This window comes from Panthera pardus, unplaced genomic scaffold (genome assembly GCF_024362965.1).
Source record: "Panthera pardus isolate Hobbes unplaced genomic scaffold, ASM2436296v1 HiC_scaffold_5, whole genome shotgun sequence".
Taxonomy (NCBI): Eukaryota; Metazoa; Chordata; class Mammalia; order Carnivora; family Felidae; genus Panthera; species Panthera pardus.
The window spans coordinates 6,617,596-6,635,142 of NW_026526980.1; the positions used below are offsets into that span (position 1 = coordinate 6,617,596).

The 17,547-nt window shown below is 45.4% G+C and overlaps 1 protein-coding gene across 3 annotated transcripts in view; it reads left to right on the top strand.

Moving 5' to 3' along the window:
* Positions 1-17,547, top strand: part of SHISA9 (shisa family member 9) — a 416,491-nt gene that overhangs the window by 263,135 nt on the left and 135,809 nt on the right. For 2 of the 3 annotated variants that reach the window (XM_019468624.2, XM_019468623.2), the window contains one exon: positions 12,597-16,661. The exons of the other annotated variant lie outside the window; for it this stretch is intronic. In XM_019468624.2, coding sequence (XP_019324169.1) covers positions 12,597-12,976 — 380 coding nt within the window. In that variant the 3' untranslated portion in view covers positions 12,977-16,661. Of the gene's footprint in view, positions 1-12,596; positions 16,662-17,547 lie in introns of those variants that run through there. 3 annotated transcript variants of the gene reach the window in all.

Below are 17,547 nucleotides of genomic sequence, written 5' to 3' on the forward strand. Positions count from 1 at the left end.
TGGAGGATAGGGAGGGGATTTTTTTTTAATAAAAATCAAATCCCACCAGCTCCTAAGTATGGCCTCTTTTAAAAGCACACAGTGAGCACTGGAGTTTTGATGAGCTTTCCTGGGAACCCATAGGGCATGGGGGAAATTCTCTGCTTTGCAGAAAAGGCCGCTGTGGTAAGATTGCAGTAAACATTTTATGCTAGTTTGAGAATATGCCCCTCAGAGGCTAAGCCAGCTAGATCTTATTCATTCCAAACTTCGCTGGCATCTTGCATGGTACCCATGGCAGATAACAGACACTCAGTATGCATTTTATTAACAAATTATTAAGTGAAGTGAGGCATAGCATTTGCAGGGAATCCTGCAGTCTTTTCTGAAGAGGTGCTGGGACACGGATAAATTAAGCAGATGGAAGTCCAGGAGACCTGTGTTCCAGATCCATTGCTGCTTCCACCTAGTTTGGTATCCTTGAGCCCTTCAGTTTCTCTCCTATAGAATGGAAGGTTGGGGGTCATTGATCTCTTTAGCCCTTCTGTCTCTGTAACCACAGATCCCAGGCTTTGCTCTCATTGGCTTGCCTTGTCACGTGCCCACCTCTGAACAAATTGCTATAGTAAGGGCAACGAAATGGGTTGATTGTAGTCACTGGGGAATAGCTGGGGGTGGGAGAGTGGAGAGGTATGTCATCTAAACCATGTGGATCAACAGTAGGAGACAGGTGGATTCCCCACCTGAAAAGAGCCACCTACGGGGCTCTTCCTAGAAGTAGGACGAGTAAATGATTGGTATTTGTATCAGTAGTCTTGCCATAATAATGCTGCATAACAAGTGGCCCCAAACCTTGTGGTTTAACATTTATTTAGCAGCATTTACTGAGACTAGGTGTCTGTGTACCAGTGACTTATATTGACGTGGGAGTTTCTCCACAGCTCAGCTGAGTTGACCCATCTACCTGGGAGGTAGCTGGATGTTGGCTGATCTAGGCTGGTTTTAGCTGGAGAGACTGGGGTGACTTGGCTCTGCTCTAGGTGTCTCATCCTCAGAGAGGGTAGCCTAGACATCTCATGACGATGACATAGGTGCAAAAGAGAAACACAAAGAACTTTATCAAACTTCTGTTATGTCATGTCTTCTACCATTCATTAATCACATGGATGAACTCCGAATCCGCTGGTGGGAAAAAAAGATCTTCCTCTTTTGGGGTGAGTTTCAAAGTCACATAAAAAGAGCATGGATAGAGGGAAGGGTGAGGAATTGAAGCCATTCATGCGTCAGTTTAACATAGGATCCCAAACCTTACGATTATCTTTGAGATGGCCCTTTGCCTATAGCATTTTGGAAGGAGGTGCATTGTATTAAGGATAATACCCTGTATTTGTTTCATTAAGAAAAAAAAAAACTTGGGGCTTCTGGGTGGCTCAGTCGGTTGAGCATCCAACTTCGGCTCCAGTCATGATCTCACGCTTCATGATTTCGAGCCCCTTGTCGGGCTTTGTGCTGACAGCTCAGGGCCTGGAGCCTGCTTCTGATTCTGCGTCTCCCTCTGTCTCTGCCCCTCCCCAGCTCATGCTCTGTCTCTCTCTCAAAAATATATAAAGATTAAAAAAAATTAAAAAAAAACCCAGTTGCATAAAATTTCACCAGAGGGGAGGTTGATCACAAGATAAACCACACAAAGGCATTTCTGAAAAGAAGTATCTCCATCTCTGGAGCAGCAGTGTGAGATGCATGGAAGGGTGATGAATGAATGAATGAAGTTTCCATCCAGGACCATTCTGTGCAGGGGGCTCTGTGGGCAGCCATGGCTGGACCCCATCTTTATTCAACAGCCTTTCAGAAAGAGGTGACTGCATAGCAGGCCTGCCTAAGGACAAGACAAAAGACCTGTAGGGTTCGAGGCCTGGAGTTCACAACAGAGGGGCTCATGGCATAGCCTGGACACCTTTGGTGCACAGCCCAAGCCAGGCGCTGTTTCAGAATCCTCTCCAGCAAAGGCAGTGGGAGCCCTCAGGGTTAAGACCAAAAAAAAAAAAAAAAAAAAAAAAAAAAAGGTCCAGGCTCCTGGACTCCCCTTGACAATTTTCTTTCTTAGAGAGACACAGGACTTCAAGAAAGCTGGGAGCCCTGAGCTTTATTAGGACCTGGTTCAAATGCGACTTTTCTTCCTTGTGCCTCTTTAGCAAGGCCCAGAACCAGGTGAAACAGGGCTAATTCACCATAAAGACAGTCCTTCTCATCTCCTCCCTGGCCCTCTCCTGTCTGAGAAGCTAGGCTTTTTTCCTGCCTTTCTTGTTTCTGCCTGCTGAGACAGTTTCAGGAACCTGCACAGATTTATAGAATGCATTTTAAAAGAAGAGAGAAATACCTGGGTATTTTTTAAACATGAACTGTCCCCGCTTTTGCTTTTTAATTTAGCTTGTGAGGGAGGAAAAAGAAGTAGAGACCCAGAAAATATTCCTGTATAAGTAAAAAGCAAATATTGTCCTACTGAGCCAAAGGTCCCTACAGATACAGTGGCTTGAGGGAAAGAAGTATATCTCTGTTATAGACCCGAGGGGTGGTGGTTGGTGGGGCAGCTTGACTCCAAACTGTCCCACGGGGACCCAGGTTCCTCCAACACCGTTTCTCTACCACCCTCTACCGGATTGTCCTCGGCTGCAGTGTTGTAGCTGGTGGCTGTCATAGGCTATGAGAAGGCGGAAGAGAGGACACCCAGGGGAAATGATTTTCTTGCAAGCAAGTAAGGTGAAGTGGAAAATTGGGTGCATCCCTTTTGCTAACTTCACGTGGGTAAGAGATGAACTACATGGCCAAATTGAGCTTCCGAGAAGGGTGAGGAAATGTAGCTCAGAGCTGGGTGGCCATGTGCCCAAGAGAAAAGGGTAGAAAGAGACCCGAGAGACAAATGACCACGTGCTACACCTTCCCAGGAGATGTGCATTTAAGGAGGCCTGCCTTGTGCCATGCGTAATGGTTTGTGCTTTAACCTGCCTTGTCTCCTTTATTCCTGTACTGCACCCTTCAAAGTCAGTCTTAGTATCCCCATGTGAGTTTCTTTTCCTTTCGAACAATGACAGCAACAGCAGCTACTGTCTGTTGAATACCTACTTACGAGGCAAGGACGTTGCTATTGTATATGATTCCCTTTGGTACCCTCACACTCCTGCCACGTAACCCTGGTTGTTTTATTTTCAATTTTGTTGGTGACCTTAAGAGAGATCAGGTTATTTGCTCAACGTCTCCAGCTTGTAAGTGGAAAACCTGGGATTTGAACCCAGATCCATCTTCTTTCAAAGGGTAGGCTCTTTCCGCCATATTGTAAGGAAGAATTTACGGTCCCAAAAAATCAGGTGGGCTTTCTTCCAGACATCGTTAGATTCTTCCAGACCTGATGCACTGCATCCTTCAAGGTGTAGCCTCATTAATACTTCTTTCTTTTGCTCATTAATCCTTCTGATTCCTGAAATTTAATGCTGAAGCCTTGCCTTTTGAGTCTCAGGCTCTGCTATGGCTGTCAAGAGCCCGGTGTAGGATTCAAAACCAACACTTTGGCTCTCTGTCATCACTGAAATTGATTGCTGCTCTCTGGGTGATGGGGAGGGGATGCTAGAACCACAAGAAAAGGAAATATTGGGTAATATCTGAAAATATCCCACTACATTGAGGGAATCAGCATGATGTAGCGTGAAGAGCCCAGGCAAGCACATCTGCCTCATTGGCTTGGGATGGGGTGGGAGCCAGATACATGACATAATATGGAGAGTGCCTGGCCCTGAGTGATGAGGAAGGAACTTCCATCTTCTCTCAGTTCTGTGAGAAGTGAATGGTTCTTTCCAGCCCAGCTCTGGGACAGCTGGTCTGCTTTTGGTCAGTGCCCCTCAGAGATGCACAAGACCTGTGCACTAGCCAATGTGAATGCTGGAAGAGTCACAACCTGGCAGGGAGAGTCTCATGTCACCCTCAGCTCCCTCCTCACCTCAAAGAAGAAGATAAACATAGTTTATCTTCTTAAGAGGGAATTTGGGGCTTTGTTAAACTTCCCATGGTGACATGGGAATATGTCTTACTTGAGAATATGATAACTTACCTGTACACCCCCACCCCTGATGTCTGGAGAGGAGGAATCGAGAAAAGTGATTTTTCTGCATAATTCTCATTCTGCCCTCCATTTTCTTTAGTTTAGGGGGATGTTTTCCCACATATAAAACCTTCAAAAGGAAACAAGACTATTCTCCATAAGGCAGGCAGCCTAACCAGGGAAGTGGTGAGTGCTGTAGCCACAAATTCACAAATTCCAGGGTACCTGGTATTCAGCCAGGTGTCCTGGGTTCAAATCCCAGTACCGTCGCTTGGACAAGTTGCCAAAGCTCTATAGCCTCAGTTTCCACATTTATAAAATGGGACTGATGATGGCACCTACCTTAGTACTGTATTGAGAGTATTACACGGGTTAACAAATTCCCTAGCCAAGTATCTAGAACAGAGCACACACTTAATAAAGATGAGCTTTTACTCAGTTTACCGCTGGGGGAGCTGGGAGGGAGGCCAGATTTCTGCTCTAATGAAGCAGTCTCTAACCAGCCCATGCCTCCTTCACCCACCTTCATCTTGCTTCCTTGAACGAACTGCTCCTCTGCAGTCATGCCTCTGCAAGACTATGGCCAGGGATATGGAGCTGGGCAGCACCAGGTTCTCCTGCCCCAGAAATAAAGGAACTTAACCACTGCTTATTCCTTAAGTTTCTGTAAAGCACAGGGCACAGGTCAGTCTTCCATGATGCGGACTATGTATTAGGATTCTCCAGAGAAATTGAACTACAGACACACAGATATATCCTATTATTTATATATATTTGTATATATCACACATGAATTATATATATATATATATATATATATATATATATATATTATCAGTTTGATTGAGGCAATTCCCCATAATAAATCTCATATATATGTATGTATCTATATGAATATTATAAATATTCATATATATGAAAAATAGGATATCTATATATATGAAAGGAGATTTATTATGGGGAGTCGGTTCATGTGATTATGGAGTCTGAGAAGTCCCATGATCTATTGTCTGCAAGCTAGAAACTCAGGAAAGCCAGTGGGGTGATTTCAGTCCAAGTCCGAAAGCTTGAAAACCCTGGGAGCCTATGGGGTAACTCCCAGTCCAGGAGCAGAAAAGCAATGCCTCTCCTAGTCCAGGGGCAGAAAACCAATGCCAGACAGTCAGGAAGGACATGGATCTTCCCTTCCTCTGATTTTTGTTGTATTTCATCCCCAAACACATTAGGTAATTCCTACCTACATTGGGGAGGGCAATCTACTTTACTGAGTACATCCGGAAATACCTTCATAGGCACACCCAGAAATAAAAATTAATCCAGACACCCTGTGGACCCATCCTAGTTGATGCATAATTAACATGACACACTAGATGGCCTGAACAGGAGACATTCTGCCCATTTCTAATATTCTGGAGAATGCTGTTGGTATGTGAACTATTTCCAGCACTTCCTTGCCTTCATCAGATGAATCATTGTACCCCTACTATATGCCAGGCACTGGGCTAGGTGTTGGAGATACAGTAGTGAGCAGAGCTGATAATGGCCTCTACCCTAATTGGAGCTTATATTCTAGCCAAGGTAGACAGACAATACCCAAGTAACTAAGAAAGATAACTTGACAAAATGACACAGGGTTAAGAATATACAAGATGGGGAGAAGTGACAAGGGCAACTGGGGGTGGAGAGGGCTCTCTTTTGACTGGGTCATCAAGAGGAATTTTAGGAGGAAGTCGCCTTTGATCAGAGAACCAAATGACAAGAGGGGTCCAGATACGCAACCAAGAAGAAGAGCCTTTGGGCAGCTAGGACACAATTCAGTGGCTCTGACATGTGGAAAAGCTTGGTGTGTTCAGAAACAGAAAGGACTCCTGTGCGAACTGGGTTGAAGAGTATCCCTCCAAATCTGTACCACTCAGAAATTAGAACGTCTCCCCACCCTGGGAAATAGGGGCTTTGCAGATGTAATAAGTGAAGGTGAGGTCATACTGGATTCAAGTGGATCCTAATGCAGTGACTGATGTCCTTATAAGAAGAGGGAAATTTGGACACATGGACCCACGCACAGGGGATGGCCAGGTGGAGTTCGAGGCACAGACTGGAATGAGGCAAAAGGCAAGGAACACCAAGGATTGTGGTGACTACCAGAGGCTAGAAGAGGTGAGGAAGGATCCTCCCCTAGAGCCTGCAGAGGGAACATGGCCTGCTGAGACTTTTTTCAGACTTCTGGAATCTGTGAAAGAATAAATTTCTGTTGTTTTAAGCCACCCAATTTGTGGTAATTTGTTATGGCAGCCCTGGAAAATGAATACACTTTGTGACGGGTTCATAATAAGTGTGGAAGAGACAAGGGTGGACAAGTAGCCAGAGATCAGGTCACGCAGACCTTGGGGCCACTGCAAATAACTTGGATTTTATTCTTAAGTGTAATGGGAAGGTTTATCACTTGCTTTCAGCCTATTCTTGGACCAAAGACCGGGGCCAGTGAGGAATAGCAAAAGCTTAGGTTGGTTGGGGCATTGCTTACCAGGTTAAATTCATCACCTGAGACCCAAGAATATCACCGAGTGGTCATGAGGTGTAGGAAGCTCTCCTTAAGACATCTTTGGCTCTGGGAAAGAAGGTAGGTGGGAGGCCACCTGTTGAGACCCCCAGATGTGTGGCATGTGGAAACTGGTTCTTACCTTGACTCTCTCCATCCCCACGGAAGTGAGGCTCTATCCCACCCTGCACCTGTACAAGTGTCTGCTGCTAATTAAGGGAGAGACAGATGGAGGAAGGTACAGTTTAATATTACAGCCTTGGTTCCTTCAAGGCAATGAGGCTTATTGGAAGGAAAGCACCTTTTTCATTCTTTCTTCCTCTTTTTAAATGAAGAAAAATCGAACTATAGAGGGCCAATGTTGTTGAAAGGCTCACACATCTTTTTCTTGGTTGGCTTGTCAGCCATCTGCCCATAAGGTATCGGGGCTGATTAGGTTAATGCATTTATTAATGGGGCTTTCAAAGCTGTTCAATGAATCTGTTATTTCTTTCACAAGAGGAGTTTTGATAGACTGACAGGGACCATACGGCACAAAGCCAGGAGAGGCCAGGTAGGCATTTCTTCCCCCTCTGGAGCCAAGTTAGAGCATACCAAAAGCACTGGAAGGAAAGCGTCCCGAAAATTGCATTTCCTGGTTATGGGAACAGTTCATCCACCACCATCCACATTCTTGTTATTGAAATACTCTTGAAAATCACTGTTTGAGGAACAGTGTCATGCCCCAGGCAACAAATCTGTGCCATCTCTGTACTTCTCTCAAACACCTCAGAGTCTAGTGGAGGGAAGATGGTCAGACAAATGAATAGCTGTGAATGATACAGTGTTGCCTGCAAGACGTCAGATGGTCTGGTGATCCCCTGCCTTCTTCGCTCTACCAAATTAGGCATCCTGTCTGTTTCTTGAAGCTGCCACACTCCTTCCCACCTCAGGGCTTTTGCAAATGCTGTTCTGTATCAGTCATATACTGCTGCCTAACAAAGTATCCCAAAGGGCAGTGGCTTCATATAGCCACCACTTATTGGACTCGTAATTCTGGGTCAGCTGGCATTTCTTCTGGTTTGGGCTGGAGTGGCTGTTCTCAGCCAGTTTTACAGTTTGGGCTTCCTTCTGCACATGGAGGCAGGAATCCAAAAGCCTGATAGCAGAAACTGTAGAACTCTTTAAAAAGCCCCAGTTCAGCACATGAGTGACATCACCGGTCATGCTACTGGTCAAAGCCAGCCATACGGGCAGGCCAACTTCAAAGGATGGGGAAAGACATTGCACCTCTTGATGGAACCACAAAGTACTGTGGCCGTGTTTGCTATAAGAACCACATGTGCCCTGGCCTGGAATTCTGCTTCTGCTACTCTTTACCTCCAGCTGGCAGCTAAAGGCACATCCCCGAGGGGGCCTTCCCTAATCATCCCAAATAGATCAAGTCCCCTTCTTAGGCCACTTCATAGGGCAAACGAGGCCAACACACAGGGTAGGTGGAGGGAAGTGAAGGGGGAAGGAAGAAAGGAAAGAAGGATGGTTGGTTTGGATCAATGCCCCCTTTGTACTTAGCAAGTTGCCTGGCACAGAGTGAGTGCTCAATAAATGTCTGTTGGATTTAATCCAGTTCTTTCATAAGCCAGGAGACAGATGAAATATATGTATCGAATAGTTCCTGCATTCCAGAACTATGCTATGTAGCTTATAGATCCCATATAATTTATTCCTCATAACAAACCTGATTTATCCCCATTTCACACAAAAGGAAATAAAGCTGTAAGAGGTTAAGTAACATTCCTGAGATCTAAACACAGGTCTCTCTGATTCCAGAACCCCCAGATTCGTCTGCCCACCCCCCTCTTTCCCCAAGTACCAAACACTTTCTGTGGTCAGGGGCTCCCCAGTGCCAGGCTCACCAAGAGACCAAGTCAGGGTTGATTATGGAGAAGGTTGTAGATTCTCCATGTGGGACTCCATGACTCCTCTTAATGGAGGACTCTCCCCATCCCTGCACTGATCTGGCAAGAGTTGAATGTCTTTGTGACTTCTTCTCTTTAGAACTTTTTGAGAAAACATCACCTATCCCAGCTGTTGGGACACTTAGTGCATAATCAATTTTCTCGGTTTGTCAGACATGGGAAACCTTGAATACATTCCCTTCTCTGAGCAGAACTTAGACCACTCCATTGTGTGGAAAGAGGAACTGGGGAATGAACAATTCCAAATCATGACTGGGGACATAACGAGGGTGAACGAGACTTTCATAAGAGACTTCTGGGAGGAATGGGGGAAGGAAGCTTCCACTCCCACGACTGCCCTGATATTCTATGTGCATTCATGATATTTTGCTCCTACATCGACTCACTGAATATTGGTTGGGTACCTAATATCTTCCAGGAGGTAGGCTGGACAGTGCTTATGAAGTATTGGGCAGGAATCTGACCTGGACTTGTCCTCTTGGAACTGCAGTGGGAGAGATAAATAGTAACGAATGAAGTACATTAACAAGGGCAGAATGGTAACTATGATGCATGCCATGGAGAAGAGCCTATCATGGTGGGATCTGACCTTGTTAGACATCCTAGAAGGGAAGGTGGTGGGAGGCGGCTGGAGAGAACAGGAGTGAGGTCAGAGGCCACTTCCCTTGAGTTCTCTAGGAAAAGCTATGTGCCAGCACTGTGCTAGACCCCAGGGCTGTGCCTGTGGTTTCATCTCTGGCTGCACCTTTAGAATCACCTGGGTGGAGGGGCCTTAACAAAAAAAGAAAATCTGTGTCTGGGCCAGACCTGCCCAGAGATTCTAATCGAATGGTTTGGGGTAGCTATCCAGGGATCTGAATGCTTGAAAAGCTCTCCCCTGTGATTTGCATGTACTGCCAGGATTGAGAGCCCCACAGATGCAAAGATAAAGTCCCTGCCTTCAAAGCTCCAACATCTGGTTCCCAGACCAGACTTTATTGTAAATATTCATAATACTGAATGGTTCTTCATAGCACTTACCATATGTATACTTTTATGCAATTTCTGAGATTATTTAGTCATTATCTGTCTCTGCCTACTAGATGCCCAGCTCATGAGGCCAGGGACCACATCTGTTTCTGATTCCTCCTTAGATTTCCACTGCCTAGCACATGACCCATGCCACTGTGTTGAATGGCTGCATGAGCAAATTGCTTGAGGAGGTTTTGGTAGATGAGGGACATGGTCACTTTGGCATTTTAGAATTAGGCCTCTGGCTTCAGTGTGGAGAATGGACTGGGTGGAGGCACGACACTCAAGGAAGGGAGGCCAGTTTGGTGGCTGAAGTGGAACAATGTTCAAAGTTGGGGGTCAGGTGGACCGTGTTACAAGAGAAGCATTTGCATGTGTAGCTGGAAGAACTTGGTCATTTATTAGTGGTAATAGAGGAGAGGAGGAGAGTGGAAGTCAGTGAATGCCACCGTGCTTCTGGCTTGAGTGACAAGCTAGTTGGCGTCCCCATTGGAGAGATAAGGAAGAGCCTGAAGAAGAACAGTACTTGTAATGATGATGTGTTCAGGTTTGGGCACTTGGAGTGGGAGATACCTGTGAATCTGTCCTAGAGGTACCTGGATACATGTTCCCTGACTAAGTCCAAGGGGGAATATCAGAGCATCCTTCTGTTGAAACTTTATGGCATTGGAAACCTAGCACTTTCTTCTGGAAGGCAGAAAGATAGAGATCTAACACTGACTTGAGTTTAACTCTTGCCACTTCAATGCCTGGTATGGTGAGAATGTATATTCTTATCTTTAGTAGCAGATTCCTTTTGGCAGTGACATTCCGTATCTTCAGACACCTCTAGAATTTATGGGAAAGGGGGACTTTCTCTTGAAAGACCACATCAGCCAGGAGTACTTACATTAACGAGGACAGAAACCCAACATAAACTGTATTAAGCCTGAAAGGTTAACATGTGGCTTCCTGGGGTACTGTGTTGAGTCTGAGTGGAGGCCAGGCTGCCAGGACAGCACAAGTGTGATCCATGAGGGACATCTGCCACGGACACGGAGGGAGCAAGGAGGGCATACTTTTGTCCCCTTGGTCCTAAAACTGAAGCTTTCCCTCTACGGCCTTTCAAACGCATAAAATAATGTCTGTCGGACTTCGGTTCTCCCCTGGATTAGTCACTAGCTGTGGGTAACTTTTGTTCATCACTTCATATGTCTGAGTTTGACAATTTCCTAATCTATCAAACAGGGGTTAAAGCCCCCATCTTTCCTACTCCTGAGAGTTCTTGAAAGAAGCCAATGGGAAAATAAATCTGGAACTATAGTGGCTTCCATGAATTTACATAAATTCACATGTCACAGTGTGAGATGTTGTAAGTGTGGATGAAAAAGCAGCAAATATCTTTCATCCCCCAAGAGATGGAAGTTCAAAGGTTTATTGCTAATAAATACATTTTATGTTATTTATCTTATCTATTTTAAGTAATCGCTACACCCAGCATGGGGCCCAAATTCACATCCCCAAGATCAAGACTTGCACACTCCACCGATGGAGCTAGCCGGGCATCGCCACTAAGAAATAAATTTTCAAAGTGTAGAGCACCTTATAGTAAAAGAATTGGAAGAGAACATAAAATAAAAGATCTCATAAAATTATCAAATAGATAAATAAAGAGGAAGGAAGGAAAGAAAGAAAGGGGGAAGGAGGGGAGGAAAAGGGAGGGAGGAAGGAAGGAAAAAAAAGAAAAAAAAGGAAGGAAGAAAGAAATCATGCTGGAGATAGTGTGGTGAAATGGTGTGGAAGTTGGTGTAACAATTTTGTGGCGTAGCTAGCAATATGTATCAAGACCCTACATAATATTTACACCCCGTGGTCATGTAATTCCACTTCAGGTAATTCATTTCAGGGCCGGCTAGTAGAGATTTCAGGCTTTGCGGGGCCACACGGTCTCTGTCACATGTACCCAAACCCACTACCCTAGTAGAGCAACAGCAAACACAGACGGTAGGTAAGCAAGTGGGTGTGACTGTGTTCTTGTAACACTTTATGTACAAAAATAGGCAGCACCCACATCTGGTCCAGGGGCTATAGCTTGCCGTCATCGGATGTAGATTAAGAAAATATTTTTAGAATTACTCTAAATGCAAAATTCTAAATACAAAGAGAGCTTGAGTCTTAAAGATTCTTATTTCAGCTTTATTTATGTTAACAACAGAGTAGCAAACTTCACTGTTCATCAATGGGAGGATCGATTGATTTTAGTAGTTCTACCCAATGAAATATTATGTACGCATTAAAATGTTCATTAGTGGTTTGTAGCAACACGGAGAAATGCTTGATAGAAAGTTATGTGGAAATTAAGCCGTGATTTATAATGATAATTAGCTTGGAAGGGGCTAATATGTAAATGCTTCATGCACATCATATCATTTAACCCTCTGAACAACCCTATGAAATATATATACACATGCACACACTTCTAGGAGATGGTGGAGTTGGGGTTTGAACACAGGCCTGCTTAACTGCTAAAAGGCATCAAACACGCTAATAGAAATCCCAAATTAAACCGCGTTTACTGAGAAAACCAGAGGAAAAAAACAGCCAAGTGTTGATTTCAGCGGTCTTGCATGGTGGGTGACAGACACGAATATTTTTCAAGATGTTCACTAATTCTCCTAATGAGAATGCATGATTTTAATAATGAAACAACACTTGAATTTTGTAAAAAAGCCAGGGATGTACAATGCTAGGTGCGCCGTGGTGGAGAAGTGTTTATCTGGGGGAGATCCAGAGTTTCCGTTGGAGATGCCCTTACCTTGTTGGTCCTGATCTTGATTGTGAAAGAAACATGAGCCTCTTTCCTTCTGTCCTCCTTCCTTCTGTCTGTTCCAGATGGAGTTTCTAGTGTGTGTCTCGTTTGGACTGTTGGCCCACTTTGATGCTGTGCTCTGGTACCCTTGCCAATCCCTAACTCTCTTTCTCTCTCCTTTCTCTCCCTCTCTCTTGCTCTCTCCTCCCCTTCCACGTCCGCCTTGGACAGCCGACAAGGTCAATGATGACTTCTACTCCAAGCGACGGCACCTGGCCGAGCTGGCCGCCAAGGGGAACCTACCTCTGCACCCGGTAAGAGTGGAAGATGAGCCGCGGGCCTTCAGCCCTGAGCATGGGCCCGCCAAGCAAAATGGACAGAAGTCACGCACCAACAAGACGCCCCCACATCCCCTGGCCTACAACTCCACCACCAACTTCAAGGGCTGGGACCCCAACGAGCAGTCTCTCCGGCGGCAGGCTTATGGTAACAAGGGCAAACTTGGCGTAGCCGAGTCGGGCTCCAGCGATCCCTTGGGGACTCGCACCCAGCACTACCCACCCCCACAGCCATACTTCATCACCAACAGCAAAACAGAAGTGACTGTCTGAGCTTTCACTACAGGAAGCATCCTGGAGACCATACTCAACTGAGAGGCAAAAAATATCCCTGGCCCACACCCTTCCTGCCCTCCCCGACATGCTCCCTCACACCCTGACTCCCCATACCAACCGACCATAAACCTGCTGGCGACGCGGAATCATGCTTTTCTTGGGTCATGCCTAACACGTGTCGGCGGGCAGCTGAGCAAGGCCGAAGCAGGGATGTTCAGCAATACAGCAGAGGGGAAACTGAGGCACGGTTCTTTCGACTTCGGGCCAAGGTGGCCGACTCACACGCCCAAATCGTGGGGCTGATTTTGTCTTTTCCTCCTGACTTAAGACTGAAATCCATGATGACGAATTAAAAGTAGCACAACTTAGAGAAATTGTCCATTCGAGCACATATTCCATTTACCACGTGCTGTCTGTTTCCAGGTGAAAGAGCCGGGGGTGTGGGGAGAGGAAAGCGTGGAGGGTACGACAAGAGTGTACTTGAGAATATGAGCTGTTTGGGGAGGAATCTGTGTGCATTATAAGTGTTTTCTAATCCCGAGAAGTAGTGACGTGGAAACACGCTTTTGACGAGCGTGAGACAGTCCAACCCTTCTATTTATAGTACTTTTCATATTGTCAATGTTGGAAGCAAAAAACAACACACACTTGAACTCACAAGGAATAAATAAGACCCTGAACCCACCAATAGTGATGAGAAAGAACGTTGTAGAGAAGTCCCGTAAAGACCATGACCATGGACATGGGAAGGATAGGCTTCTATGGCTGGGAGAGGGTCCAGAGAGTGTTAAATAACTTTTTTCTTAAAAAAAAACAAAAACAAAAACAAAAAACAAAACAAAACAAAAGAACAAAGATAAACGAATACAAGCCCACTACAAAACAGACAAAACGGCAAATCAATTTTTGTCCCAAATCCTCGCGACTTAGGAAACAAACAATGGCATCAAGAACAATGACACCAAAATTCACGGTTGAAAAGTCGACAAGAGGTGAAAAGGGTGCCCCCTATTTCCTGCCTTGCCTCCGAGACAAGAAACACAGAAACCAGTCCTCCATTAACTGTCTCTCCCTGACTCCCCTCAGCCCTTGCCACCACCGCTGCCAAATTTCAGCTGCTTTGGACTGAAAATGTCATAAGCGTGGGTGGTGCCTTCAATGTGTTACTGTTTAATGACAGTCTTGTTACCCAAGTGCAACCTGTGTTCTCTTGGCCCCCCTCCCTCCTGTTTCCTGCAATAATAGAAGATGTTTCTATCCCCCCAACCCTTTGTCGGTGAGCCCACCCATAACACACTTTGAGGGGGCTGCTGTGATGTCAGGGGTACCTAAAGACGAAGACACCCCCCCCTTTCCTCCCACCCTGTCACCACTAGTCCTCCCTTTATCTAGCCCCCCAGACCTATCAAGCATTTCTGCATCTCGTAATTCCAATGGTCCTTCCAAACCACCTCCCCAGATACTTCCATGAATTCAGCTCCCACCCAGAATTCCCTGAGGTGGTTTTTCAGATGGGTTCTCATAGCCAGTGGCCCTTGGGTATCCCAACAAAGCCAATGTCCCTGCTAGTTTTGTTTAGTGGAAGCCCAAAGAGGAGAGTGGAGACACAAGAGATTTTGATTTTAGGTGAGAAGTTTTCAACCAGTCCCTAATGGCCTTAGCCAGTTAATAGGAACCTCCAAGTGACAGCCCCCTGGCCATCCACCCCCACCCCCCGGCTCTTCTGGTGTCAGACTCAGAGAATTCCCCAGGATGGCCACGTGCAGAGTTCTGCCTCACCCGTTTGTCATCTCGGGCATCATGGAAGCAGGGAAATCCGGTGTTTATTCGCCTTCTCATTCCCAGCTGATCTGGGGACATTGACAACGCATGGTATCTCTCTGGGCCTTGGCCTCCCATCTGAAACACAGGCAGTTGGGGCTAGATCAAGCTTTTCAAGGTTCTTGGATAGCAAAACCTCTGCCAGTTAAAAAAAAAAAAAAAAAAAGAAAAATCATCCACAGATACCAGTATCGAAGATCCTCATTTATAAAGTGGTTCTGTGCTGAACAAAGCAGGGCTGTCAGTGGCGGGGCGGGGGGCAGATACAGTGCCCACCTTCTCAGCCTCTTTGCCAGGATCCCAGCACACCCCAGCGTGGAGTAAACACCGCCAAGCTTGGTCAGTGTTTTCTTGATGTTAGTTCCAGGTACTGCAGTGTGCTTTGGCATCCCTGTGTGTCTCCATCGCTGTATCTAAAGGGATTCATTCTTAATACCTCGAATTTCTAAAAGGAAAACTCCCTCTCATGATTCCAAATAGAAGAGCGGTATCGATCACCCTAAATAGAAAAGAAGGAAGAAAATAAGTACAAAGGCAGCAAAGCAACAGTTGTTAAGCTCTAGGTAAATCGTGTTGCTTGTGGAAGGGTATGACTCTAGAGCCAGGCTTTGGGATTGCGCACATGCGCGCTCTCTCTCTCTCTCTCTCTCTCTCTTCCCTCCTCACACTCCTCTCTTTTCTTTTCTTTTCTCTTTTCTTTTTTCTTCTCTTCTCTTCTCTTCTCTTCTCTTCTCTTCTCTTCTCTTCTCTTCTCTTCTCTTCTCTTAAAAAGATGAGCATGTTAAAAAGTTCTTGAAGATCTACCGGCACCCAGTGGAGACATTGCACTCCCAAGGGACTCCATCGGAGTCTAAATGGAAAGGAGCCGATTCCCTCTGTGACTGGGTGTTAGCCAGTCCTCTGTCCACATGCTACGATGAATCATTTTGCATTCGTGAGTGGCGCACGGCGCATACTTCAGGAAATGCTGGTGGGCTTCTCTGGGAGGGTCCCCCCAGCTCCAAAGTGCTGGGGGTCTGGTTTCCCTTTTTATAGCTCATCTTGCCCCCTGCCCTCAACTCACTTGGTGTCACCTTTATCCTGACCCCAATTAAGGGCCTTTCTTGGTCTCTGCAACTACAGAATTTCCTTTTTCCTCCGTGTTCCTTCTCTTCTGAGTCAACTGCATCCAGCAAATTGTGTTATTTGGGGGTCTGGGCAGGAAGGTGGCCGTGTGGTCAGTAAGATGTGGCAGCGGATGACTGAGAACATATCTTCTAGGTCTCATTACCTTTCAGGAGGCTTTGTGAGCAGGGACTGTTGGACAGGGAGGTTTATTCTTTGGCATCCTCTAGGGAGGGTGGATCAAACTCGTGGTACTGAGGGAACTGTGGCTGCCATGTGTCAGCAAGAATCCTGTAGCTAACAGTGGGGACCTTAGAAGAGAGAAGCCAGAACAAAGCAGAGAGTCGCTCCCTGCCTCAGCCCATGCCCTGGCATCAGCCTCTATTTCTTGCCTTTAGTTTATGCCCAACCCCCAACCCAACAGGACCAGAGTCTGACTTCCCCTTGCCCTCCCAGAGTATCTCAGCCTCCATCCACCTTGGGCTCTGCCTGGCACCCCCACCTAAGTCCCCCAGTTTTCCGTGTAAATGGAGCATATTTTATGTGCGAATATTTTAGTAACCTTATGTTCTGCAAGTAAACCTGTGTTAATATTCGTCCACAACTGCAGAGTTTATGATACCAATAACACTTCCTACAAAGAAGAAGAAGAAAAAAAAAAAACATTTGTTTGTTTTCTAAGAATGTTTATTTGTAAACATGTATTCACTATATTAATATGAATTTCTTACCTGGCAATAAAACTGATTATATGTGATGCTGTTGGGGTTGCCCTGTATGTTTTGTCCAAAGTTCAGGAAAACAAACAAACAACAGAGGTTAAGACTAATGCATCACCAAAGTGGTAATTTTACTAAGAGTTTCTTGTGCACACACCAAAAACTTTGCAGACGGGGAGCACTCAAACCAAAACGTGGAATAAGGCTGAGAGGTATATTGTTGGAAAGCAGCTAAGTAGTGTGGAGACAGTGATTGTTTATTTTTCACAGTGACTGGTTCACAGAATTTTCTTAACTGAAAGAGAACTGGTTAGTGGTTACCTCGTATCAATCTTGGGGAACAGCAGGTTTGGCTTGGGATTTTCAGAGGTATCAGCAAGAAGCAACCCAGGTCAAGTGAGCCTTGGTTGTCTTGCAAAAGAAGGTAAATTAAGCTTTGCCTGTGTGACTAAGCTGGTTTTGCCTGCTCAGGGAATTTTCAACTCGGATCTCCGTTTGTGTTTAACACTTTTTAGGATCCCACATCCTAATCTGAACGGGATCCCACCAGGGACTACCAGTGTTACCACAGAGAGCTAAATCTTTCATACGTACTCAGGATGCATGGGTAATTGTTACAGGTAAAGGATGCTTTTGCTTAGTAGCAATTTACACAAATTTTCCTGAGACTTTTTTGTTTGAAACCTTTTTGGTAAGAGTCTGTGTCTCTTAGGTTCACTTCCTGCCTTCAAAAAATACACCATTGCTAGGTCTCTTTATAATAGGGGATTCTTCCCCTATTTGTTAAATTTTACTTCCTGCCTGGCTTCTGTTAAAAGAACAGAATAGTGTTAAGAGCATTATTTCAGTTGGAAATGTTCAGGTAGAAACTTGCCTTAATATGGCCCCACTGGAAAGGGGGTCTGAGAAAAGTTGATTTGAGAG